The following is a 26,490-nucleotide window of genomic DNA, read 5'->3' as shown; positions in this document are numbered from 1 at the left end:
AGCCAGCTGTGAAAGTGGGATATGAGTGGATATAAGGGATTATCGAGAACTGTGTCCACAGAAATGGAAAAACCTCATGTTCTTCATTCTTGTATTTTTCCATTTTAGAGATTTTTAACAGAACTGGCTGCAGGCAAAGGACAGCTGGAAGACATTGAAAATTTAGCTGCTAAATATGGAAAGATCAGTCCCAGCAAATATTTTGAGATCCAGACTTGGATGGAAGAGATCAACATCAGGTAAAAGTGCTACTGATAAGCAGAGGATTGTCTGATGAGGGTAATTGCAGAGCTGACCATTCATACCCCTTCTAGACGACAGTGCCACCAGTGGGTAAGGGGCATCCCTCAGCTGGTTGTAGGCTGGCCCTGAGCCTAGTGCCCTCTCTCCAGGACTGAGGGGGGGCTCACTTAAACTGTAGAAATTTATGTGTGTGTGTTAAAAGACAATGCGAATACATCCACCTGCGAAAGTGCTGTATTCAGAGTAGTTCTGCAGCACTGCAGCTGATTTGGTTACTTAAGCATCAGGGTGAGGACACACTTCACAAATATTGAAAGGAACATCAAACCACATTTGACTTCACCAAGAGTATTTAGTACCTGTTGTGAATGTATTCCTGATTCCATGTCACTCAGTGGGCGAAGTCAGGTCCTGATTTTGACCATGGTCATTTAATTGTATCATGTTCAGAGTGTTCTAGTCACCTGAGCAAGTCCCCTTGTTTGAGATGACACTGGTATGAACTCTGATGTTGTGAAGGAGTGCTAGTGTTCATCCCCACCCAGCCCATTTAACTCCTGATGAAATCTTTGTACAAGACTTTTCCTGAACAGAAAACAGATATATTTCACGTATAACAATGGCTATAAATTGTTATCTTGCTTCAAGATGGCAATCCATGGAAACACTGAAGGAGGAGAAAGGCTCTGAGCTGATTGGAGTGGCTGACGTGAGGACATTTCTTCAGGACTGCCAGAGCATAGGAGTGCTGCTGCAAGACAAGATGGTCCAACTCAGGGATCTGGAACCAGGGAACTTGCCTGCTGGACTGGAGTCAGACAAGCGCAAACTGTACACAATTGAGAGAGAGGTCCTGGTGACAGAGCGGAAAATTGAATACTTGAGGAGTGTTGCAAAATCGTAAGGAACCTTCTTTTTGTTTTCACTTTCTTTGCTAGTTCTCTAAGATCATGCTGTAAGTTATGGCTATAAAGAGAAAGAGCAGCTCTTAAAGTTTCTAGAAATCTGAAGAACTGCTGGACTGTGCTGATCTCTCTTAAGCGTGGCTGGGTGATTGGGGAGGTGTTTGTTTCCTTCACAGACTTCACAGTTGTAGAAGGATGAATAGCACAGGATTGTTTGTGGCTGTGAAAATCATCTCTACTAATATTAGTTACCTACTTCAAAATGTGGAGGGATCCCTTAGGTCCTGAAAGAGGGTAATCAGGGGAAGCTAGGGTGATGGTAGGAAAATACCAGATAATTGTGCAGAGGAGTTAAAATTTGAAATATAAAGTTTTTTACTTCTTTAAGTTTTCTGTACATTCACAATGGGAATCTGCTGCCTTAGCTGACTTCCTTTTTAATGGAACTCTAAATATCCAAATCCATTCCTTTTAAAGAGCACTGGTTCAAGCTCTAAGTAAGTGTTCATACAGTTGAATGTATTTTATTGAAGGATCAAGGACACCAACCCTGCAGAGAGCAGGGCCATCACTGAGCAGGTAGAAAACATGGAGAGACTTCTGGCAAAGCTCAAGCTGGAGATCCAAAAGAAGCAGGACATTCTGCAGTGGGCCCAAAACCAACAGTCCTTCCTGCAAGACAGCCGTAGGCTCCTACTGTGGGCAGAGGGCATTCGGGAGAAACTGTGCAGTGAAGAAATGGGTCTGGATGTGGGATCTGCAGAGCAATTGCTGAAGGAACATCAAGACCTGCTGATAGAAATTGGCTCTCAGAATGAAAGGTAGAGAGATTCTGGCAGGGTGGCCAGAGTGGGGTGATATGACAACAGTACTGTGAAAATGAAACACGTAAATTACGTACATAAATTGTGCATGAAGGTGATGCCAAAATTTTATTCACATGCATTTGAACATTAGTGACAAAAGGAGACTGCAAAACCTAAAATCTGGTCAGCTTTTGCATATTTATCCTGAAGGATGTTGGAGGGTAGGGAGGAGCTGTATGCTTGCAGTAGCAGAACTTCACAAGCTCTCCTGACACTCTCAGAGGGTGCCATCTGTACTTTATTCCAGCTCCCTCATTCCTTCTCAGGCCTTATGCTTCCATTTGCCATAATTTTCAGTTCTTCTTCTGCACTGTTATGAATCAGAATTTTCCTCCTTTCCCTTTTAACCTGAAAACCTGCTTATGTGGGTTTCAGTCCAGATGGGGAAATCTCCCCTACTGCCTCTAGCATGTGTCCCTGAACAATAAAACAGCCGCACTTTGTAGTGCATAACCCACAGGAGAAAGGTAACAGGGAGAGAGGCAAACTTGGTGTATGGGCACTGCCAAAAGAGCAAAGAGCTGTGATGAAAGAGAATTCATATTCCCTCATGCAGTGAGGTCTCATTTTTCTTTTTGACTCTGGGAAGATTTCTGCAGCTGGAAGAACTTGGGCACAAAGTCGTCCATCAACAACCAAGTAACAACAGGAGCAGAGATGTCCACCAGACCATGGAGAGACTTGCCAAGGAGAAAAAAGAGCTGGAGGAAATGTGGGAAAAGCGGTGGAGAAAGCTGCAGGATGGCCTGGAATTGCAGAAGTTCAATAGGGAGGGAGACCGTATCAATGCAGCCCTCTCTGGCCATGAGGCCTTTCTCCGGGGGGATGACCTCGGGGTATGTACAGCAGCTGATCATGTCTTCCCTGCTTCTTCTTCCCATCCAGAGAGTAGCAACAATCTTCTTTATTAGATTGGCTTCTTCATTCTTCTGATCATGGAATTTCCATGCTTGGAAACTAGACTTTCAGGATCTTGCTAATACTCTTATGTTCTTGTGCACCTTAATGAGAACAAAGCTCATTGTCCCTCAAAAAAAAAAAAAAAATTATAACAGCTAGAGTTGTAATTTGTTGCTGTTTGTACATGTCATATGGTTTATATAAAATTGATTCATGCATTAAAAAATAAGGTTTCAGCTTAAACATAGTAATTTTTTTTTCCAAGTAAAAATATAACTTTTTTTTAAAAAAGGTGGGGTTTTTTGCATTAATTTAATAATATTAAAGCATATGAAGCAAAAAAGCAAAGGCAGATAATATTCACAAAATCAGTGAAAAGGAGGTTGTGGTCTCAGAACCCAAAACATTGATACTTTGGGATCAACTGGGTAGAATAAAGTTTTAGAAGTTAGTCTTTTGTATTGCACACCCCTAGATGGGCCAGAGTGCTGGCATAAATTTAGAATGCAGATTTTTTTAAAAGGTGAAAATGGAACCATAATGGAAACATAGAACAAAGAAACTAGGTATGATACAAACCTGCTGCATGCTTGTAACCCTGAACATCCTTGGACTCATGCAAAATGTACTTTGTACCTCCTGCCTGAAAGAGAAGGAGGAAAGCAAGGTCTGAATTTATTTTTTTTTCACTGCTACAGAAACAATATGAGCAAGAAAAGTCTTGATTAAATTTTCTTTTTCAAATGCAGGACCACGCAGATGCTGTTCGAAGTCTGTTGAAGCAACATCAGGAATTTGAACAACTGCTGATGGCACTGAAGAGACGAGTGGAAGCACTCAATGAGAACGGGGTGACCCTAATAGAGAGCAGGCACTTTGCATCTCATCTGTGAGTCCAAACCCATTACTTTTTTATTTAGCTTTAATAAATGATCCAGTGTGATCAGGTGAAATTAAAAACTTTCTCTGAGGAGAAATCAGTTGACCTCCAATCCACAAATTGATGGATAAGGGCACCAGAAGGAATTATTTTCTTCTCCTGTGCTCTTAGGACAAATGAGCTTTAGGGTAAAAGTGGCATTTGGCAGAACAGTAGAAAAATTTGGTTTGTATCATAAATTACATATAGTGATAAAACATCCATAAAGTGAGCTAGTTAAATACCTACAGAAAAAGAATTCCGTAATTTATCAGTATCACATATTAGAAATACAGTTTGCTTTTAAGAAGTTACTGAAGACCTCATAAGCAAAACGCTTCAGGAGCAGTTTTCATCCAAGCTGAACTGTTACCTGTAATTCCTTTTTCTGTGCTAGAGCCACTAGGATCTAGTAACGTGACCCCTTTGCAAACAAGAGTTAGAAATAGAGGGTTAGAATGGACTTCTTGGGTCAGAAGACCGTGTTCTTGTGATCATAAGCGATAATGTCTTGAACACTCCCTCCACAAATTTATAAAACTTCCCTTAAGATATGATTTCTTTACAGCACTACTGCCATTAGAAAGCTATTCCAAAGCCTTATTGCACTTACACCAAAGAGGAAGTTATTAGTTAATTGTGACTAATATAACAACACTGAAATATTCGGGGCAGAGGGAGGCCTCGGTGTTCCAGTGTATGACTGCAATTCACTAAGGTGACACAGCCATACAAGAGGAAAATCCAGAGCAGCTGGCAGGCAATATCTGCTCTCCAGGTGGGCCCAGCATGGTGATGGGACAGGGCCATTTATCCCTTCTTCCTGTCAGCAAAGTTGTAGAAACTAGATTACATTTATATCACAGTCATGACTGCATCATAAGCAGGGAGAACCAATTAGTTAGTACCAATTAGTACAGCATTGGATTTCCTGTTTTTCTTGGTAGTATTGAAGAGAGAATGGTCACTCTCCGGAGAAGGTGGGAGCAGCTGATACAAAGCAATGCCAAAAGAAAACAGAGGTTGTTGGATTCTCTACAACTACAGGTAACTGATACTGCAGATTTGGTCAGGCATCTGTGAATTTTTAATTTTACCCCTTGTCTTAATATGAGATGAAAACTCAAACTGCTGAGCATTTGTACTGCAGCTCACTTTCTCTTTGGCTGTGGGACAGAGCTTCATTCCCCAGGGAGCATATGATACTGGCAATAAAACTTACAAAGCTATAACTGTATAATTTTTTTTTAGAAAAAGGATATTTTAGAAAAAGGAGATTCTGAATGAAAAATACCAACAGAATGCTTTGTCTACTGGTTAAATTTATTCTGCTTATTACTTGCTATTTTTCTGGGCCTTAGCAACTTAATCTAAGTTTTTGCTCCAAACTTATTTTTCTATGCTGAGATAAAAAGTTACACTGGAGGATTGGCCCTCTTCTGGTTAAAATATTCTGTCAACGATGCAAACCTTCACTGACAATTACAAGCAACAGATTAGTAAATGTGGTAGAATAGGGCCCAAGAGATATTATGATGGCTTAAAACCTCATCTATAGTTCAAGATCATACTTCTTCATTAGTTAAATCAATTTAATCCTGTTTGTTTTCTGTAAGGAGTTTAATCGTGATGCTGCTGAGCTTTTGATGTGGATGGAAGAGAAGTACAAGATTGCATCAGATGAATCCTATCGTGATCCAACAAATGTTCTACGCAAGCTGAAGTGGCATGAGGCTGCTGAAAAGGAAATGTTGGCTAATGAGAAGCACTTTACAACACTGATAAAGGTGAAGGCAGCTTTGGAGCTAAGTTTTCCATCTTGTACCAAAATTCATAGATGCTGATCTGCTAATAAAGTAATGCACTGTGTTTCTCCAGAAAGGAAATCAGTTGATTCAAGACAACCACTATGCTGCAGTTTCTGTCCAGGAGAAGATGTCAGAGCTTCAAAAGAAGTGGAAGGAATTGTATAGCAAGATGATAGAGCGAGGTGACAAACTGAGACAAGCTGGACAGCAGGAACAGCTCATGGAACTGCTGCAGGTCAGGAAGCCATGAGGAACAGAGGGGAGGAATGGCCTGGGAGCCTGGTTCCTCTATTGTGCTGACACCACATAAAAGAGAATACTGTCCAGATAGAAGTGGTTTTTAAAGTCTCCATTTTGTCTACAGTCCCAGGAAAGAAAGCCCAATATTATGTTGTCCAAGTTCACGTCAAGTTTATGAGCATGATAACAGTTGAACTCTGGCTCAACACTGCATCTGTGTGGCCATCCTGTACTGGGAAAGCAACCCAAACTCTGTAGGAGTCAATGTTGTCAACATAACTGCTTGCCTGGAGTCTGGGGGCCACAGGCATGCCACTCTATTAAGCACATGGTCATCCAGACAAATTTTATAACAAGAACAATATGCTGTGAAACTGTTTTGAGACCATAATGAATGGAACTGCTGTTGCATTATAGCTACAATCTGAAGTCTTTGAAGATTGTCTGACTCTTTTATATTATGTTGCTGAAGATATTTCAAAGAGACTGTTTTCAATGATGTGCTTTAGTGTCTCAGAGTGAAGAGTACTCCAAAATAGTTCACATAACAAAATATTCCCAGAAGATGTCTCCTAGAGACATCCAGCCATCATATTACCAAGAAAGGACAATTGGATTTAAAAACTGGGTCCAGGAAGCTGTCATAGGAGGGGGTGAGTGAAAGAAAATGTTGTTGAAAGGATAGTATGAGTGTGCTGTAATCTTTTCCTGGCAGGATGCCAAAAAGAAGATAGAAAAAATTGAGAGAGTTCTTCAGGAATCTGGGACAGGCCATGATTTGCGCTCCAGCCGTGATCTACTCAAGCAGCACAGACAGCTGGAGAATGACACGCGTGAGCTGGCAGAGAAAATGAATGCCATTGTATCTCATGCAAGGAAAATGGCCACCAATCACTTTGACTCCCAGAGAATTCTGGACGAAACACAAAAATATCTGAAAAGGTACTGTGTCCCTCTGGTTTTTGTCTCCACCCACCTCTTGTGGCAAATAACATTTTTTAGTCTATGTTCTTAAAAATTCTCTTGGTTGATTAAATTTAACCCATACTCAGAAATGATTTCTCCTCCCAGCTGGAGAACAACTATGCTTTGATCTGCACCTACACAGCTTCCTGTTGACCCAACTCTGCCTTTATGACTGAACATTTACTCCTTGCCAGCTCCACTCCTCCTCTAGTCCCTTTCTTATCCATAGGTCATCCATTGCTCTGTATGAGGTACAGTGATTCAACATTCAATACATTACAGGACAACCCTAGGACTTTAAAAGTGTAAATAATTTTTTCTCTGCTTACATTTAGTGTTGTCATATAGGTCTGCTTGCAGGGGATCCTTGTATGTGCAGCCAGTACTAAAGATTGAAATTTAATTGCAAAGAAGTGTCCAGTGTTTCAAAATCTTCACAATGGTGTCATAGCCTAATTCCCTCGGCAGAATGAGGATGAAGCTTTGTTTTAACATAATTCAATGGATGACCCCTAGGTTTGAGTCTTTGCAAGCACCTCTTTATGAGAGGCGTAAGTTGCTGGAGGCTGCCGTGGATCTTTATGAGTTCTACCATTATCATGACATGGAAATGAACTGGATCAATGAGCGCTTGCCTATCGCCCACTCCACCAACTGCGGGAAGTCCTTGGATGTGGCTCAAAACCTGCTGCAAAAGCACAAGGTAACCCCTTCAATCAAGTGCTTTATAGCATGGTGACACACTGAACTTCACCTCAGCCTACGAACCTGCACCCAACCCCTGCACAGTCAAGGCTTCCAATGAATACATTCATTGATTCCAGCTCTGGTCCAGCTAAAATGGGTCAGTGGATTGACACAAATCAGCAGAGTGGTGATGACTTTCAGAACAAATAGGAACAAATTTCAGAACAAATTCCTGTGAGAACTGCAAAATTTGTTATATTATGGAGTATTATTAATCTGAGAAATTGCATATCTCTTCCCATTAAAAAAGGATGAAAAACTAGTGTATTTGACACTAAATAGAAAAAAAAAAGAGTAAACTAAATAAAACTATTGCTGTTTTAGGCTTATTGCTTCATTATACATTCAGTCGAGGTTTGTGCACACTGGATTTTCTAGGAGCGCATATAACAGGCATTTAACAATTATCTTAAATCTCTACAGATTTTAAAATGGTCTGAACAAGCTACGACAGGTTAATACTGCTTTCTGGGGAGTTTGATTCTTTGCATCAGGTCCTCACAGCCAGAGGGGGATCTCAGAAGGACTGCCCCACCAGCAATGCTGCATTTTGCAGCACCTTAATTGTAAATTTCATGAGAACTCTTATAAGACTGGTGGGGAGGATTTATGGAGCAGTAGTCCAATAGCTCTCATGGTACTGATGACAATGTCTCTCTTTGCATCATCCTCCAGCCCCTTCATCATCTTGGATATTTTATTTTTCCAACACTAGCTCAACATTTTTTCTGATTCCCCCAGCTTTGTGTCTCATCCTGTGATCTGCTCCACCTCCCAAGCCTCCCTGGCTGCTGGACAGGGGAAGGAGCATGGTAAAGAGCCGACTTTGGTGTAGGGAAGTTAAGGGATGTGCGCTGCTTCCTTACACACCCTTTCCTCCTCTCTCGATGGCAGCACTGAGAGCAGAGCAGGGCATTATATGTGGGGCTGGCACCAGTGACCAAAGCTGCAGGTGTGGTAGAAATAAGACAGTCCTGATGTCCACTTGCTGTACTCCGCCCACTGTCACCAGCTGCCACTTTTGCTTAGGATTAGGATCACACAGAATTTACTTGTCCTCACATATCTTTATTCCTACTTTTTCTTTTTCCTCATTCCCAGGAGCTGCAGGCTGAAGTGAATGCCCACAAACAGCAAGTCCAGAGGGTCCTGGATAAAGGAAAGACAATGATTGTAGGCCAGCATCCATCAGCTCAGAAAATAAGTGAGAAATGCCAGGAACTTGTGACTGCCTGGCAGGGCTTGGAGAAGTCCTGTGAGGAAAGGATGAAGCAGCTGCAGCACTCAGTTGGCTTCCAGGAGGTACAAATGAAAGCAAAGAGCTCACACAGTACTTTCTTCAGACAAACAGGAGGACCAAAGTGAATTAAAAAACCAGCTTTGCTGGGACTGGTATTCCCTTCAGCTGCTTGATTGCATGGTTGGTTGCAGCCCCCACTCTTGACCTGCTGCTCTACAGGTTTCCTTGGGTTCATATCCATGGGTATGGCTGTGAACAGAACACACATTTCTCCTAGCTGTAGCTCCTTTCTCTGTGTCTTTACACAGTCTCAGGCTTCAATTTATTAATGAAATGGATCCTGAACTGGCCTTTCATACTGGAGAATTACAGCATGGAAATCAAGAAAGAGGGGATTTCTTGTGCTATCTATTCCTTACCTGTTTCATGCAGCAATTGTCCAGGCAATAAAATGATACTGAGGAACAGATAACATTTGTTCACTCTAAGAGCAAGTTAGGGATTTTGGATTTATTATTTTCTAGAGGCTTCTGGACCTTCATGCTTAGCCTGTTTTAGGAAAATAATAAAATTAAAAATTGTATGCAAATATTTAAATAGATAATCCAGATTTTCTGTGATCAGTGGGTCATGTAGGAGTGCAGTTATTCAGACAGCAAATGCAGTTTTGTAGACATAAGCAATATTTACATGGAGTGCACAGGCCCAGCTAAAGTGAGTTCCCTGGGGTATTCAATCATCTGACTTTTATTTCCTCTATATATGAAAACACTTATGAGTACTGTAGACTTTGTGAAGCCTGATTCTTATTGTGATTTGAACTTCTCAGGCAGAGGAAAGAGAAATGTCCCACTGATATTATACATTTAGTTTTACTGCATTGAAGTCTTCCATCTGTGACCCCTTCATTATTTTATGATTTCACAGAGAACAGTGAATTAAATATTTAATAAAACATTACAGTAGGCCTTACGGTGCATCATCTATTTAGAACTTATTAGTTAAAAAAAAAAGAAGTCATGAATGTTTTGAAAATTGAAGCTCATTTGTTTTCTCTTTAACTCATAGTTTTTAATGAATACTTCAGACCTGGAGGCTTGGATAGCAGAAAAATATCCACTTGTAACAAGCAAGGATTACGGCAAAGACGAAGATGGAACACTGAAACTCATCAAGAAACATAAGGTATTTCTCTGCTTAAATTCTGTAGGCTAGCCTGACCTTTTGGTCTCTCTGCAGTCATAAAATTTTTTGTCTCATTGGTAGTTTGGTGCCCAGCCATCTGCAAGATATTTTGCATTGATATATGTCCACATATGGATAGACTGAGAGAAAAGATCAGTGCAGTTTACTTGGTTGGTAAAATGTAGCTTGGGAGAAAAGGAAGATGGTGAATATTGTCATATCCTTCTGAGGCCAAAACTGACTATCTGCTTTTCAGTTTCAACAGCTGCATGCAGAAGCCTTGTCATTTTTTCCTATAATCAAAGATTATAATTAATCCAGGAATACTTTTCCTTATCTAATATTACATCAGGGAATTCTGATTGTCTTTATTTATCTAATTTGTCTGAATTTCTGTACAAATTTTCTTTTTTCTTTTTTTGTGTTAGAAAATAATGCTAGAAAATAATCTAAAATCGATCAAGTCTTGGAAATGTCATGCCCTTCCCCAAGTATTTATTTTCCAATCACTACACCCTAGGCTGTTCACAAAGAGTGTCTATCTCAGACAACTGACTCTCAACTCACTGTTTTTCTTTGTCAGGCACTGGAGCATGAGATTGCCATTTACCAAGATTTGTTGAAAGAACTGAGTGAAAGTGCCCAAACTCTTCCTCTTGTGGGATCCATCCAGTATATTGAGATTGATGCACCAAAAGAACAAGTTAATTCAAGACTCCAGGAGTTAGAGAAGCTAGCAGCTGCAAGGTATAAACCAGAACTCCCCCTTGGATCCTAGATTAGATTCAAAGCCCACTGAAATCAATAAAAGGCATGTCCAGCTACTTCACCAGAATTTATATTCATTATATTATTAATTTGTTATTAATTATAATGTTGTTGTTGTTATTAATTTTATTTTACTTTTATAACTTTATAATTAAATTATATTATCTCATCTCTTTTCAATTATATTTAGGAAATTGCTTGTTTCTATATTATAATTCTGTGTATTTATGAGATTTTCATTTTACTAAACAAGACATCTACAATTTATTCAAGGAGTTTTGCTAAATCTTAAGGATTTGATACCTACAAATTTCCTCCTTACCTTTAATCATCCTCATGTAAAGTGACTTGGGGTGCCAGATTCTGGCTTGTGTTTGTGATATTTATAATCTGCTATCAATAGGAAAAAATATTTTTAGAATGTTCCCTTAATGATACTTGAAAATTACTTGATTTTTAACATATTGTAGGGGAGACAATAATGGATACACTTATTCATATGCCTAGTGACTGTGCTAGTATAGGAAGGCTTCTATTCTTGAATTAATTATTTACTTTTAGTTTCACTTTCTTTCAGTTATTATTACAGCAAGATATTTAACACAGCACAGTTGGCTTGTACAAAGGGTTTTAAAACTTCTAGTTTGTTTCCAGAAAGGAAAAAATGTCTCAACTTAGATTTTTCCTCCACAAAAATGTCACTCAGAAAAGGAAGAGGGCTCTGCCGGCAGATTAAAAAAACATTAATTTCTAGAATATAAATATAAAAAATATAAATATATAATATAAAAAATATATAAACCTTTCTAGAAATATCAAAATACTTCTGTGTGTTGAACACAGAGATGTTTTGTTTTCATTCCTCTAAATGTTAACCTGGGTCTTGTGGTACATTATTGGTGCTCTGGTTTGCACCTCTGATCTGCATTCTCCTTGGGCTGGACTCTTAACAAAGTTGCATCTCCTGTGATGAACATTCGTGACTCAAATTTGGAAGCCAGATTCTTCTTTCCTGGAATATTTACACAATGTCAGGCTAGCAGATGGATTTTTTTATTTTATTTTTTATTTTTTCCTTGCTGTGGAAACCCTGTAACGTGTCTGGCTGAATTATAAAATAATCTAGACCATTAGAAATATGTAACAGCTTGGAGCAATTCTGCCAAACAGGCAATATGAGAATTACATCCAAAGGCTTTCATGGCATCTGTTTTCCTGATGCTCAGGAAATATTTCCTTCTCATTTTCACAAGCAATTCAATTATCTTTAGAAAGACAGATCAGGACAGATCTGGAAAAAAATAAAGGGTATTCTTTCTCATGGAAATAAAAAAACCCAGCAAAAGCAATAACAACAAACCCCAACCAAAATCAAAAACAGAGCAGAGAAGGAGCTCAGACAGGCACAGCGCTCTTCTGGGAAATTCAACTAATGAGATGAGCATGACCTAGCTGACAGCTGTCATCCTTCAATCATAATTTCCAAATCTGAGGAATAGTCATCTCTTTTGAAACAGAGAATGAGTCTTGATGGTGAGAGGTTTGGGGGATTCATTGGAAGAAAGTTACTGATTGCCCTTCTCTTATATTATTAATTATATTATCTTGTCTCCTTCCCCCAACAGAGGGAAGAAGCTTGATGAAACTCTTGTCTTGCATGAGTTTCTACGAGAATATGAAGATCTGGAAGAATGGATCACTCAGCAGAAGCAAACAGCCAGCTCTGAAGACTATGGAAATGATTATGAACATGTTTTGGTGAGTTTTTTGAGTAACATAAAAAAATCAAATAAACGGTATGTAGTGAGATTGTAAACAGATACTAAGGCTGTCCTTGAAAACTTAAAAGACAGAGTAGCCATTCAGAATCTTCATTTTTATAATTTATTTCAAAATAGCTTGTGTCCTAAATCTTAAAATCAGACTACGTTATCCATTTACAGTACTGAATGCACATTTGCACTCATTAAGTAAAAAACGCATAATTTTATAATTGAAATTCATTGTACATAGAATGTTTGTTTCTATCCCCAGTAATAATGTTTCTGCCTCCCATCTGCATCACAAACCTCATGTTTTGCTAAGAGTTTGAAGCTTCTCATAGTCTTTGAATGTAGAATGGAGAATCCAGTCATTCTCTGCAGTTTCTCCATCTCTAAGTATTATCAGCTTATTACCTGGTTTTTGGCTGTGTTCTGATAGATGAGCAGGTATGTTTGGAAAAAGAGGGCACTCAAAAGGGGCTTTCTCATTATTCTTGTTTTCCCTTCTAAAGCAACTTTATGCCAAATATGACACATTCCAACACCAGTTGGAAGCAGCAGGGAAAAGAGTTGTGGCTTTCCAGCAGCTGGCAGACAACTTGCTGAGCCAAGGGTATTCTGAGTCCTGGGAAATTCGGCAGATGCAGAAACAACTAAGGTAGGAGCCTTGTGTTAGGTCTAAAATGCTTTGTCCTTTCTATTTGCTCTCGAGGAGGAGGAACTAACAAGAAACTAGGAAAGGATAAGGTATGACCTGATTCTCTAATTGCAAACTGTGTGGTTTGACACTGATACAGAGCTGCTTCCAGCCTCATTTAAAAATAAACATCATCTACTTGCTGTTTTGAGTTCTTGTAAATTGCTTTGGAGGTGCTTTACAAAGGTGAACTTCCTTTGTCCTTTGGAATGGGATCGCCAGCTGAAAGACTCAGAGTTTTGATGCTTTTAATTGCTTCTTATTTTCAAGTTTGAATCCCACAACTCTTCTGCTGAATAACGTTGAGATGCTCTGAGTTCTGGCATCAGCCCAAACTGGCCAGAATGAGAAGTGTGTCTGCAGGCAGTTGTGGTCACCACAATATAAGAAAGACATTAAGCTATTAGAGAGCGTCAGAAGGAGGGCCATGAGGATGATGAAGGGCCTTGAGGGGAAGCCGTACGAGCAGCAGCTGAGGTCACTTGGTCTGTTCAGCCTGGAGAAAAGGAAACTGAGGGGAGACCTCATTGCAGTCTCCAACTTCCTTGTGAGGTGAAGAGAAGGGGCAGACACTGATCTCTGCTCTGTGATGACCAGTGACAGGACCCAAGGGAATGGCCTGAAGCTGTGTCAGGGGAGGTTTAGATTGGATATTAGGAGAAGGTTCTTCACTCAGAGGTGGCTGGGCACTGGAACAGGCTCCCCAGTGAAGTGGTCCCAGCACCAGCCTGACAGAGTTCAGGAAGTGTTTGGTTAAGGCTTTCAGATGCATGGTGTGATTCTTGGGGTGTTCTCAGGGCCAGAAGTTGGACTTCAATGATTCCTGTGGGTCTTTCCAACTCAGGATACTCTATGATTTTATGCTCCAAGTACTGCACATAAAACCTGATAAGTGCAATTGAGGGGGAAATTCTTAAATAGGACCATTTATTTAAGTTCCTGGAGCAGACAGGAGGACAGAGTAGGGTGAGAGACATGCTGCCATTCAGAGAATCACCCCAACAGAATTTAAAGTCAGGAATTAAAAGCTAAGCAAGAATAGGTTTTGTTTTCAGTCTTTCTTCAGACTGTTGGTCTCCTTTATTCCTAGTTTAGATGTTTTATGTGGTTCTTTTCCTCATTCTACCTTGAAGGAACTCTTGGGAGGAACTGTTGGAAATGACCAGATTACGAGGTGAGCGGCTGAGAGATGCTGAGGCAATTCACAAGTGTTACCAAGATCTGACAGATGCTCTGGCCCATATTGAGGTAAAAATTAATATGAAAATCTCATGTAATGCAAACTTTCAGCTTCTTGTATGGAATATTCTTATGATTCTCAACATTCTTACTGCTGACATCAAAAAAATTCTCAGTTAGAAGCCAGTGTGATTACTCATAGCATTAAAAAAAAATCCTGGGTAGTCCTTAGACACTTGACTGGTTACTTTATGAGAACCATTAGTGAAACCAGGTGGAGCTGGAGTTGCTGATCTGTGGGAAAAGGTGAGAAGATCACAGCTTTAAGGTGCCTCACAGTGCAATGCATACAATGATGTTTGCAGTCATCAGGCCCAAGAAACTACTGCCTTACCATGGTGGTTCTTTGTACACTGTTGCAGTTTTATGTGTGCTGAAGAACTCTCCTGTGAAAAAGGCATTTGTTTGGATTACAGTGACCATTAGCCTGGAAGGCTGTCAGGCAAGCATGTGACCTGATGTGAAAAGCTGAGCCAAAAATCTTCTCCTCTCATTCCAGTGCCCAGTAGTGGCAATAATTTCAAGCAGTCCCAGCAACAAAACTAGGGGGAGAAGTCCTCCAAAAAGTCTTCAGCATCTGGCTCATCAGAACATCCTGAAGAATTTCACTGAGAAACCACATCCTTGCTGTAATGAGAGGTGTGGTTTCCCTAATGCAGATGTTTACAGGAGGCAGAGATCCAAGGGGTTTTGCAAGGCAACAGGGCTTTGTTTGGTTACATGCGATGAATTTTCTACTTGTTTGTGCTGGCAGAGGCTGCCCTATTCAACCATGTTATTCCTGTTTTCTTCCCCTGTCAAGAAGAGAAAATCAAACATAATATTTCACCATTTACCAGCTGGGATTTTCAGAACCTGGTGCTTATTTAACTTCAACGATGAAGCAGTTAATGCTGAGAGTGTGACAAGTCAGAAACACTTCAAACACCATCTGTTGGTTTATCCCCATGCTGAGTTTGGTCTAGGCAACCACTGCACCCTTTTTGCATTGCATCTTGTTAACAGCTTCACACCAAGGAATGAGAGCAGTCATCTTGTTCATCCTTTCCTGTGTACCCTAGTCAGAAGCCTATCAGGAGAAGCCTGTTCTCATAGGAAAATAGTACTGAAGATCTTGCTTAAGTCACTAGCTCCAGATATCCCAAACTAGCCTGTGATTCTGTTGCAGAAATGCAGTTCTTCAACAGTAAGAAATATTCTGCTAATTTTCCTTAAATTGACCTGGAACAAATTTCTAATAATTTTAGTGACAGTGCTATTGTCCTGCTGAAATGCCTGTTCTTTTTGCATGCATTTCCAATTCATGTTTGGGAAACAACTAAATTCCTTCAGAGCCTCTGCTGAATTAAAAAAGTTTAAATTTTTTTGACATTACCATGTAATGGTCCCTCCATTTCTCTTATCTTTACAGTTATCTTTTTTGTGAATCTATAACCAAAATTTTATCTAAAGATGGTTCACAGGAAGACCACCTGTATCTCAAAGAATTGACTGGAACTGTTGCTTGTTAATGCTGCTTTAAGAATTCACTGTCACTGCAGTAGGTATTCAAGATTGATTCCCAACACATAGACTGTAAGATATTTTTTTGAATTGTCTGATCAAGGAAAGACACAACCCTTCATTTCTAACAGTTCATTTGAATAGTTTAGCCATTAGGATATTTAGAAGTGAGTTACTAGGAGAGATTTTTCTGGCTTCCTTTTAGCTATCATAGTTGAGTAACTCAGAATGTCCTCAAGTGTGCAGTATGAGTTATAGTACCCAATATTATTTAATGTAGGCTTGTAGTGAGTTTTGCTTGGAAGTGGGAAAAAGCCAAAGCTTTCTCTGATTCTTCCTTCTAGGAGAAGTCTAAAAGTATTCCAGATGATGTTGCTAAGGACATGAGAGGTGTGCAGACCCAGCTCCGGAACCATGTGGCTTTGGAACATGAGCTCTCTGGGAATGAGCAGCAGGTAAGGACAGCCGTTTGTGGACTTCAACGTGTAGCCAAAGTTCAGGTTTCCAAAATAAGCATAATAATAATTTGGTATTGTGAACCAAATTATTGCCATCTCTCACAGAAAGCCTGGAAATTGCTAGGGATTTTCCTTAGTTTTCTGGGGTTTTTTATATATTCAGGGTCTGGTGGGAGTGATAATAAAAATAGGTAGTAACTACTTTTCAAATAAGGCACATACTGTAATAACTACTGACTAATGTAGTGATTCACAGGGATGTTTTTGATCATGGTTTGAAATGTAGGATTTTTCCAGGCTTTTTGATATTCTTATTGTCTTTCTCAAAGTGTTCCAAGTTATTACAAGGAAAAATCCAGAATGAGTTTTATGTGCAGAGAAAATTAATATTGGTACAAATTGAACTGTGAGGAAAAAGGATGGCGCTTACAATACAAATATGAAAAAAAAATAAGTTCATGAGAGCACCTACCTTGTATATGGGAGACTTGATTGTCTTCAACAAACCAATAAAACTAGTATGAGTTTTCACTCCTTTGTTTAATACATGTAATAGTTTACAATAATATATACAGTGTAAAGCAGCATGAGTTATACTGAGATTACTGAGATTATCCCAGTATTACTTATCAGTGGCCTCAAATATTTTTACCTTGGGGCAGTAACATTAGAATTGATCCTATCAGCTTGTCATTACTTTTAAGGGTAAAAAAGCATGAGACATGCATGAAGAGAATATAGTCACAGTTAAGCTATATGGTCAATGAAGAAAGAAGGGAATAGTTGGCTCTTTCTTGCATTATAATAGCAATTATGATACTACTTTCATTATCATATAATAAATAATGTAGTAAAAAGGGAAAACAAAATCTGCCTTTGAAAAATCGCTGTTGTGATGAGCCTTGGCAAACACTGGATGTCACTATTACGCCATAGAACAGACATTATAGAGGTTTTTGTTTAATATGAGAAAAGTTAAGGCAGAAAACTTTGTTTTAATTGTATTTTCATGTACAGAAAAGATAGCCCTTATCAGAACTTTTCTAATATTAGCAGGATCTCCATGATGCTCTCCTTGTTACCCTCTTCTTTCACCCTTTGTGTACAGCTGCAGGAGCTGATCCACTCTGCAGATGACGTGCTGCCCCATTGCTCCAAGAAGCAGGTGGAAGACCTGAAGGCAAAGCAGCAGGCAATAGTGACCAACTGGAAGGGCCTGAAGTCCAAAGTGGGACAGCGCAGGAGACTCCTGGAACAAGCCTACAAGCTTTATGAGTTTCAGGCACATGTAAGCACTTCTGCCCCTTGTCCCTCACTGCTTGGGAGAAGGTTGCCTGCAGTGGGTGAGAACTACAGATGCATTTCCAAGCTGGAAAAGGCTGCAAGCGCTCTCTGTGTTATCAATCAAGCATTTAGTGGTCATTGATATTTAGAAAGGTGTTAGAGGATCAGGTAGATATAAGATAGATAGAGGATAAGGCTTTTTAATTGGATAAGGTTTTTTAATCTCCTGTAAGAGTAGAAGCTTCCATCCAGAGGTGTAAGGAATCATTGTCAGCTGTCAGAAGCAGTCACTGCTTTGCAGAAGTAGCAAAAATCTTTTCAAAGACTTTGCAATTTCCACTGAGTAAGAGTGACAGAAAAATATGTTACTCTCCCATTTATAATGCATAAAAGTTTGTTATCTCTCTCTCAGGGCATGCAATAACCCTTGGTTAACTTACCTCATGGCCTATATCAATATCACTTGCCGATTTTTGCACAAATCTCTCAAGCTGCTCAAACTGTGACATGGATATATCACCATAACATCATATGTAAGCATGCACTGTAGCTTTGTCTCCAAAGAACTCAGCCGGCCACTGAGCTGTGATTTGCCATGAAATACTTTGCAAATGTCAGTAGTCTCAATGAAAACACTTGAGCTACAAGTGCCTTCACTTGACCACTGCAGATTATTGCTGCAAGCACTGCAGGTGCTTGCAGCAAGAGTGTCCCATTATACCATGAAGTGAGTTGCTAATGTAGTTTTTCAGGAATACATTTACATTCTTTTATTCTTGAACTGTTCCAAGTGTAACTATTGTGCCAATTCAAGATACCCCAGTTAGTTTTTCCTCTATTTTTAGTGGGAAGCAGAGAGGGTCCATAGTATCCACCTGGAAAAAACTTGCTGCAAGTTTGTCTTAGGGTTGTAATCTGGAATCAAGACCACAACAGAGTGTACATGTTTGTTTTTTTTTTTAGCATGAGAGGCATCTGTACATTCAGTTAATCCAATTGTCTCTTATAAGTGTTTAAATCAGCATTACCTGTCATATTTTATTTAAAAAAGGTATTATATAATTGGAGATAAAGGATGTTTATGACAGTCTGGGGTTTTTGAGGGTTTTCTTAGTTTGTTTTTTAACTGTTACAAGTTCTGTTATCATGTGCAGAACTGTTGATGGGGAAAATGAGAATGATTCTACTAATGTAGGTGAAAAGTTCACTTATCCACTGTCTTTCTAACAGTATCTAGGACTGATGGGAAGAACAAGGCAAACTTTCAGAATGCATTCTTTAGAATGCAATCTATTCTTCTATATATTAGATTCTTGAAGTCTTCAGCCTGGAGACATCTTCATCAGGAGGTAGATCTTGGTGGATTTGACCATTAAAATGTAGTCACTCAGAGTTCACTTCTTTATTGATTTACTTCATAGCTTCCATCATAAATTTAGATTTTGACTTCAGATAGAAAATGTTAAGTTGTCCCCATCCTGTGGGAGTGTTATTCTAATTTCTTTTGCTGGAATGATGTAAAACACCTTTGGTTTGATTTTTTTCTGAAATGTGTGATGCATCCTGTGGTCTGAATGACAAATCTATAGCTCATTTCTTGCTCTGCCAATGTGTCCTTTGATCTTCATGACCCTTAACATCATAAAACAAAATGACAAAGCCATGTGACCATACTCTCAGTGACATGTCTAGACAGGACTATGCCTCAGGCAACTCTGTCTCTTTGATGTCAGGCTAATAGCAAAAAGTATTCCCAGTCCTCTCAGCTTTCACCTCCTTCCCTGACAATAATTCCTGAAGAAGTGAAGAGCTGGTTCTGCAATTTGGTAAGCCTGTCTTCCTGCCCAGATGGGACAAGGCAGGATCATGCAGCCATGGCTAATAACTAAGAGTTTCAGAAACTCTAGAGTAGGTTAGAGCAGCTTTGCTGCAGAATATCACCCAAACTGCTGAATGCAAAGAGGCAACTTTGCTACCTTTCCTCTTTTAGCTATGCCAAGGGGTGCACAAATTTAGTGTTAGTCACAGCTGTTCACAGTACTTTTTTTATTATATTGTTCATATGCGGTCCACAGGACTTTTTGATTAAAAAATATGCACAGATTAAGTGAAACAAAATAATCAATTTCCATAAAATGAGAACTCTGCATAATCATCTAGTGTATCTCCTTGCACCCCATCAAGTACAACTTTAATGTGATTAAATAGCAGAGCTGGGCCTGACTAACAACACACAGCACAGCAGAGGGCTTCAGATCTTCCATGGAACTTTGTCAAGGAAAGTGAGTGTAGACACAGACTGAATGTATTTCTGAATGATCTGAGGCTCCTATTCTGAAGTTTATGCTGGGATCTCCATGATCAGAGTTGGGCTCTGCTTAGGAGGTTCCTGAAGACTGATGTCTACTCTATCCTTAAATATTGCTGGCAGTGGCAGTCCAGTCACCTCTTATCAGCTCTTGACTTGTTCCATTGCATTATATATCCTGAGGCTTATAGATTTTTTCCTAATGATTCGCTCAAAATCTCAGGGAGTTTTAGACATTTGCAGTGCCAAGTGCAATGTCAGTGTCTACAGTGACGTCCAGCTGTGTGAATGAATTAATTCTACAAATGGAGTTTATGCCAACACGTGTGTGCTACCACGGGCCCCTTTAAAAGGACCACAGTCTTTTTAAAGACTCATTTAGTAGTTGTGTTCACTTGGCTTTTAAAAAGCAGTGTCTTGGCTTTAAAGCTTTAAGTCAGGACCCCAAATTTACCAGTTTTAATTTTGTGGCGCTTTTCTGAACTTTTTTCCTGGCTGTCTTTACAAGATTTTGATGATACAAACAAAAATCTATGGGTAAAATGGACAAGCCAAGAATCTATTTCCATTACATAGTTTCCTTCAGTGAAAAAGCCAGCAACCATTTAAAAGAGACAATTTTTACTTTTCTTCAATAAAAGAGAATGTTTCTTCAGCACTTACTATAAGCAATAGTATTTTAAAATACATTTTATAAACCTGAAATACCATTTACTATCTAAAAATTGAATCAACTAATCCAGACATAGTTAAGCTATAACAAAATTTAATCATCATATATAATCCCCTGTATATCCCTCACAGTCCTAGTTTTTACCAACTGGCACATAAGAGCAAAACTCCTACTGCAGATTCAAATAAGAATAAGAATCCTAAAGTAAGTGACTGTTGAAGGTATAGAATCAAACGGAGAAAAAGACATACAGAGAACATGAAATTGGTTTTACTTGCACAGTTTTCTTCAATCACAGTTAGAAAATAATCCTCAGGGACTTGTTTAAGTATTTTTGTGCTCATAATTCCTTCAGACATTTTGTTATTGCATATATATTTACTGGTTCATCAGATTTTGAAAATGAACTAGCATGACATATTTGTTCCTCCCAATCTCAGTCCTGTAGGTCCACAAACCAAGAGCTGAATCTGTATACCTGATATGCTTATGCAATTTCTTATGACCTGTGATTAAACCTTTTCCCACTTCTATTAGAGTGCATTTGTTTTTCACCTGAAAATTCTCACTCTCATTTTAGAATATGTGCATAACCTAATTTTCAAATAGACTTGTATTAGTCAAAGCTTTCACAGAAATGTAGGACAATACTGCTTTATCTTTTATGAAGGAATAACATCAGAAAATACTTTAAGAAAGACGGATTAAAGGGCAATAAATGATATCATGTTGTCACTGATATGATACAAGTTTGATTATGATTATGGTACTACAAACCATGTAACACAGTACATAGTAATTCCTGCAGTTGTGTTATCCACCCTTATAAAATTCATAAAAGTACTGCAAGCATTAATGAAATATTTTATTTATCTATGATTTTATTACTTATTTTTCACCTAAAGTTGAAGAGTGAGCCCAAGATTTTCCTGCCTGCTAACCTAAGCTTGAGCCCTAACCTCAATTTTCATGTTTTCTTGGGTTCTAGGTGTGGGACTATTTCTTATGGACAGCAGAAATAATAAGGGAAATGAGAGCCAAGGAGTCTATTCGGGACATATCTACTAGCAGCCTGAGACTCACCCAGCATCAACAGCTACTGGCAGAGATCGAAGCACGAGAAGAGAAGTATGGTCATGTTGTACAGCTAGGACAGTCCCTCTTGCAAGATGAGGAAATGCCATCAAAAGAGGTAATTGAAACTCCTCTGAGTTCAGTAATACATATTTAGCACTGGACCCCAATGTGGCTATGATTCTATATTGTATCACACTGTGAGATACAAAAACGTGTACACTCACTTGTCTATGCCCATGACCTACATCTGCCTCAGTATGTTACCTACCTTGGGCACAAAAACATCTGTTCCATTCCTAACCTCAGCAGCAGATGTGTGGAGGCATCTTCTGAAAGTCCCCTGCAGCAAAACTGAACTTTTTCACAAAGTTCACCATGTTCGGAGCCACGGAGTCAATTATACTGACTTCCCAAACTTGATTTTCACACAGTATTACAGTGGTATATGCACACCAGAACAGTCTGGACAAAAACCTGTCAACCAAAGAATGAAAACATTCAAACATATGAGAGAGTTTAAAGGTTGATTGAAACATTTTCTCTAGTAAAGAATTGCGCAAGTAAAATATACTCCCTGGAAATGAAGGATTTAAATCAAAATGTCAGTTTACTCAAGACAAATGGCTGCTAAGATTCTCACAGCATTTATTTATTTTCCAGTACCTACCAGCTCATTTCTCCCCCGAAAATTCATTAACATGTCTCTTGAATAGCTGCAGAAAAATGCAGAGTTTGTGCAAGTTACTGTCCCATCTCACCAAGCTATTTCCTGAAAATTTGCTGAATCTTGCACAGTATGACTATGGTAACTAGAAATCTTGCTGACTGTAAAGTCCTTTTGCCTGTAGAAAAGGGTAGGAAAAATGTTTCAGAGAAAACCTGTGGATACACAATGTTTTAAAGCTGAAGTTATGTTAAGCCTAACCTTGTGGCATGAATTTACTGACTAGAAGAATATTCTATGTTGATAATTTATATATTCAGTATCTGTGACATGAAAATTTGAAGTGCTATGATAGTACTCTTAGTGCTTAAAGATAATGAAGAATTAGGATCTGATTCCAGAAGCCGCACTTGGGAAACAGTAATCTTTCTTTGCTTTTGGTTTGGACTGTTGTATATCCTGTAAGAAGCACTCCTCTGATGCAGAAGTGAGGTACCTCTGATTATCTCTCTGCCCAAACAGTACAAAAATCTTGTTCTACTTTTGTTTCTGTTTAATAGTTTTGTTGCAATTTAAAGGCATTATCCACCACTCCACTTAATCCTTTCTCCTCTCAATTTAGCCAGATGATGGGATATAAAGACCAATGCAAGTTTTTAACTGGAAATTTTCTTCAGATTCAGCAGAAGCTACAGGCTTTGTTGGAAGAAAAGAAAAATGTATACAATGCATGGAGGCAGAAGAAGGAGTGGCTGGAGAAAATACACCAAGAACAAATGTTCTACAAGGATTGGGATCACCTTGACATGCTCCTGAACTCACAGGAGGTGAGCAAATTATAAACTTGAAATAAGCAGTTAAAACTCTTCAAGCATGTAAACTCTTTCAAACTAAAAAAGGCACTACTGTTCACCTACACCTTGAAATGCTTGTGCCTGTGTACAGACAAGACAGCCTCTTTTATTGGTATTGTTTGTGTTGTGGTATCACTTGGAAACAGCAATGTGCAAGAAGCTCTCCTTTCTCATGGGGCTTAGGTGTGGAACAGAAACAAAGAGATGATCCTTACCTGAAAGATGATTCACTGCAAATATACATAAGAGGGAACATGTGAGCATCATGACAGAAGAGGGAGACAAGAGTCTGATATTAGTCCACTTTACAAACAGATCTCAGTATGCCAGCTGCTTAGGCACTGACAAATTTTGTAGGACTCAAAAAGAAAGGAAATTGTAAAGAGTGTTTGAAGGGAGTTTGCTTTGCAGGTGTTGCTGGAATTCTCAGCTCAGGCTGAGAGTTATGCTGGGAAAATGCAACTAGTGGAAAATGGATGTCAGCAATGTGAGTTAATACAGAAAAGTAAATTGACTTCTCAGTTCTGCAAGGGCATTGATAGGAGTGTGTAGAACAACAAGAGAATGTATAAGGAGTATTAACTTCTGTTTGATGTGATTGAGAAAAACAAGCTAGTGAAAAAGGCCCTCTCATGAAAAAAGAGGGCATATATAATCAATGCAAAGAGACAGAAGGATGATCTTATTATCAGCATTTTGCAGCTCTTGAAATAGATTTTTTTCACCATTTTTGAGTTCTATTTTGTCTTTCTTGCACTTTCTTTGATTCATATAACTCTTATAAAAGTTCCAGTTCAAGGTCTGGCATTCACTCTACAACTCACTCTACAACTCACTCTATGAACTGATAGATTGCTGCAATTGTGCTGGGATTTGGCATGCAAACCACATCAATGGATTGCAGGCTGCCAAACTGAAGGATTGACACAATACCAGAGGAGGTTGCACCTCCTGATCATTTTTCATTAAGGAAAAATAATTCTCCAAGACCACTGACAGCAAAATATAATGGCTCTCATTTTGCTCTGGGCTCTGTTTTCCACCAGAGCTTTGCCACTGGCACTAAATCCTTTTGGAAACTGATTCTGAGCTGTGCCATCCAGTGATACTTAACCCTTTGTGGCACATGGGCCTGGAGCTTTCTGCTACTCCTTCCTTGAAGGAAATGTGTGTTTGCATAATTCCTTATAATTGGTTCTTTTGGTATGTGTGACCTGTATTCTGGAGTTTGTGACATGAAGCAGAGAGTTTCACCTGGGCTGTGATTTCTGGAGTAAAATATTACATAGTTCTGCCCACTATTTGTTGCTTATATAGCAAATGACATGATTTGCATTATATCTATCACAATTCCCTACCAAGCAGTGGTACACCACTGTTAAGCTCCTGCATAGGAGCTTATCAGGGAAAATGTAAACTCTACAAAAGTTTGGCCACTGCATTTTTCTCTTTTAAATTGATATCAGCCAACACACTGCACTATCAGAGGCACTATCACTGCAGCATCTGCTTTGCTGTATGTAATGCAGGGGTAAATGTGTAGGAAGCTATTGTGGGTAGATGATATTTTCTCACCCCTCTGTTGTGAGACCTGGTCGCAAAAGTCTGTATTACTCATATATGAAAAGTTAACGCACTTGGCATTTCTGGTATGCCCTCAGCACTTTCTCAACAGGTAAATGGCACTTCATATTGCTTCTCAGTTCAGATCAATTTGCCATTGCCATAGGCAATGTGACTTAGGCTGCCACAAAAGTGGTGGGTGTTCATCAGAGGCTGGGTAAATTCTCCTGATGGGATCAGAAACCTCAAGTTTCTTCAGCCAAAACAAAGCCTGAGAAAAAAAGGTTATGACCTGGAGGACCATGAAGTGCAGTTCTGCTTTCAGAATCTTTTTCCCATAGTATCCTCTCTATGAACTTCCAAGGAGTCTGGTGCTCAGTTTTCCTTGCTGACACTAAGCATCCAGAAGGTGGAACAGTAAAGTGCGGATACTTGGCTGTCTCTTCACACAGACCACACTACAGTCAAGCTGGCTTTTGCAGCTGCCACCATCTGCCTTGTAGATCAGAATAAACAGTTTAACAGTGGACTGATGTTCCTTAGCCAATACTTTTGTTTCATGTTTCTGCAGCCGAAGAACTCTTGGAAGAGAAATCTATTTGTCTTGGATTGAACTCTGTTACTACTATACAGAGTTTAAATGTGGCTGCGTAGTGATACAGACAAGCAGGATGATAGGAAAGCAGTTTTTCAAACATGTTTTAAAAAAAAACTCAGCCAGGGTGTCAGCTGAAGACTCTCAAACCATTTTCCCAATGGGAATTTCATCATTTTCTGCTTTCAGAAAGGACAAACGGAAACACACTTTCAAAAAAGATTCCTATCAGGCAAACAAATAGAAGCAATCTCTCCACTCTTTGTGTTTCTTATGACCTCTGTGTTTGAGTCAAGGCTCAGTTACGTGCATTTCATTTTTTATGCTTGTAAAATGTCTGTGTAAGGAAGCATGTAATAATTTTTCAATCCTATTTTGCCAGCACTTCATATGCCATAGACCAGAAGCAAGAAACAGGGGAAGGGAGAAGGCAACAGAGGAGTGTTTTAAACTATAAACTACTACTGAGAATTGCTCGTTCATTCACTGTCTGTGCCACTGTGAGAGGTTTGACTTTAAGCCAGCATCTTATATTACATCCAAGTTATTTAAACCTTCAAAGGATTTCTGTAAAATATCATCTACCATTGTTCTGTGCTAAAGAAAACAGAGCACATGTGAAGAAAATTAAGCAAACATATATATATATATATATATATATATATATTTTATTTTTTTTTTTTTTGTGAATGCAGTTGTGGAATGGAAATGGAACTTCTGTAGGCATCTCTTGTAAGAGCTGCAAACTGACATCTCATCATGCAGAGCCCAGACAATTAACAGCTGAAAAAGGGAAAGAAGGAAAAAGCTTATTTTTGCTTTGAGCAGAAACTGTGTCCAATACTGTCTGCTCCGTTCTGATCTTTTCACAGCAGCAGATCCATTGCTCAGGTTAGCTACTTTGCTTTTTTTCACAGATGAAATAACAGCAAGTTTGCAGGCTGTCTCTGGCAGGCACTTTTGGCTCCCTCCTACTCTGTCTGCAGTCTCACTGTCAGAACACTCAGGGAGCAGAGCCGTATGCT

The 26,490-nt window shown here is 39.2% G+C and overlaps 1 protein-coding gene across 1 annotated transcript in view; it reads left to right on the top strand.

Annotated features, from left to right (window-relative positions):
- The window catches only part of SPTBN5 (spectrin beta, non-erythrocytic 5), a 95,767-nt gene that overhangs the window by 20,195 nt on the left and 49,082 nt on the right, over positions 1-26,490 (top strand). The window contains exons 15-34 of the mRNA XM_058861014.1: positions 109-239; positions 892-1,143; positions 1,682-1,969; positions 2,604-2,850; positions 3,664-3,803; positions 4,781-4,880; positions 5,450-5,620; positions 5,712-5,876; positions 6,597-6,823; positions 7,364-7,550; positions 8,696-8,896; positions 9,903-10,019; positions 10,603-10,766; positions 12,413-12,545; positions 13,063-13,208; positions 14,381-14,495; positions 16,334-16,444; positions 17,556-17,735; positions 21,701-21,904; positions 23,131-23,280. Coding sequence (XP_058716997.1) covers positions 109-239; positions 892-1,143; positions 1,682-1,969; positions 2,604-2,850; positions 3,664-3,803; positions 4,781-4,880; positions 5,450-5,620; positions 5,712-5,876; positions 6,597-6,823; positions 7,364-7,550; positions 8,696-8,896; positions 9,903-10,019; positions 10,603-10,766; positions 12,413-12,545; positions 13,063-13,208; positions 14,381-14,495; positions 16,334-16,444; positions 17,556-17,735; positions 21,701-21,904; positions 23,131-23,280 — 3,429 coding nt within the window. The remainder of the gene's footprint in view (positions 1-108; positions 240-891; positions 1,144-1,681; positions 1,970-2,603; positions 2,851-3,663; positions 3,804-4,780; positions 4,881-5,449; positions 5,621-5,711; positions 5,877-6,596; positions 6,824-7,363; positions 7,551-8,695; positions 8,897-9,902; positions 10,020-10,602; positions 10,767-12,412; positions 12,546-13,062; positions 13,209-14,380; positions 14,496-16,333; positions 16,445-17,555; positions 17,736-21,700; positions 21,905-23,130; positions 23,281-26,490) is intronic.

This window comes from Poecile atricapillus, chromosome 1, assembly GCF_030490865.1.
Source record: "Poecile atricapillus isolate bPoeAtr1 chromosome 1, bPoeAtr1.hap1, whole genome shotgun sequence".
In the NCBI taxonomy this organism is placed as follows: domain Eukaryota; kingdom Metazoa; phylum Chordata; class Aves; order Passeriformes; family Paridae; genus Poecile; species Poecile atricapillus.
This window is presented reverse-complemented; position numbering and strand designations above follow the sequence as displayed.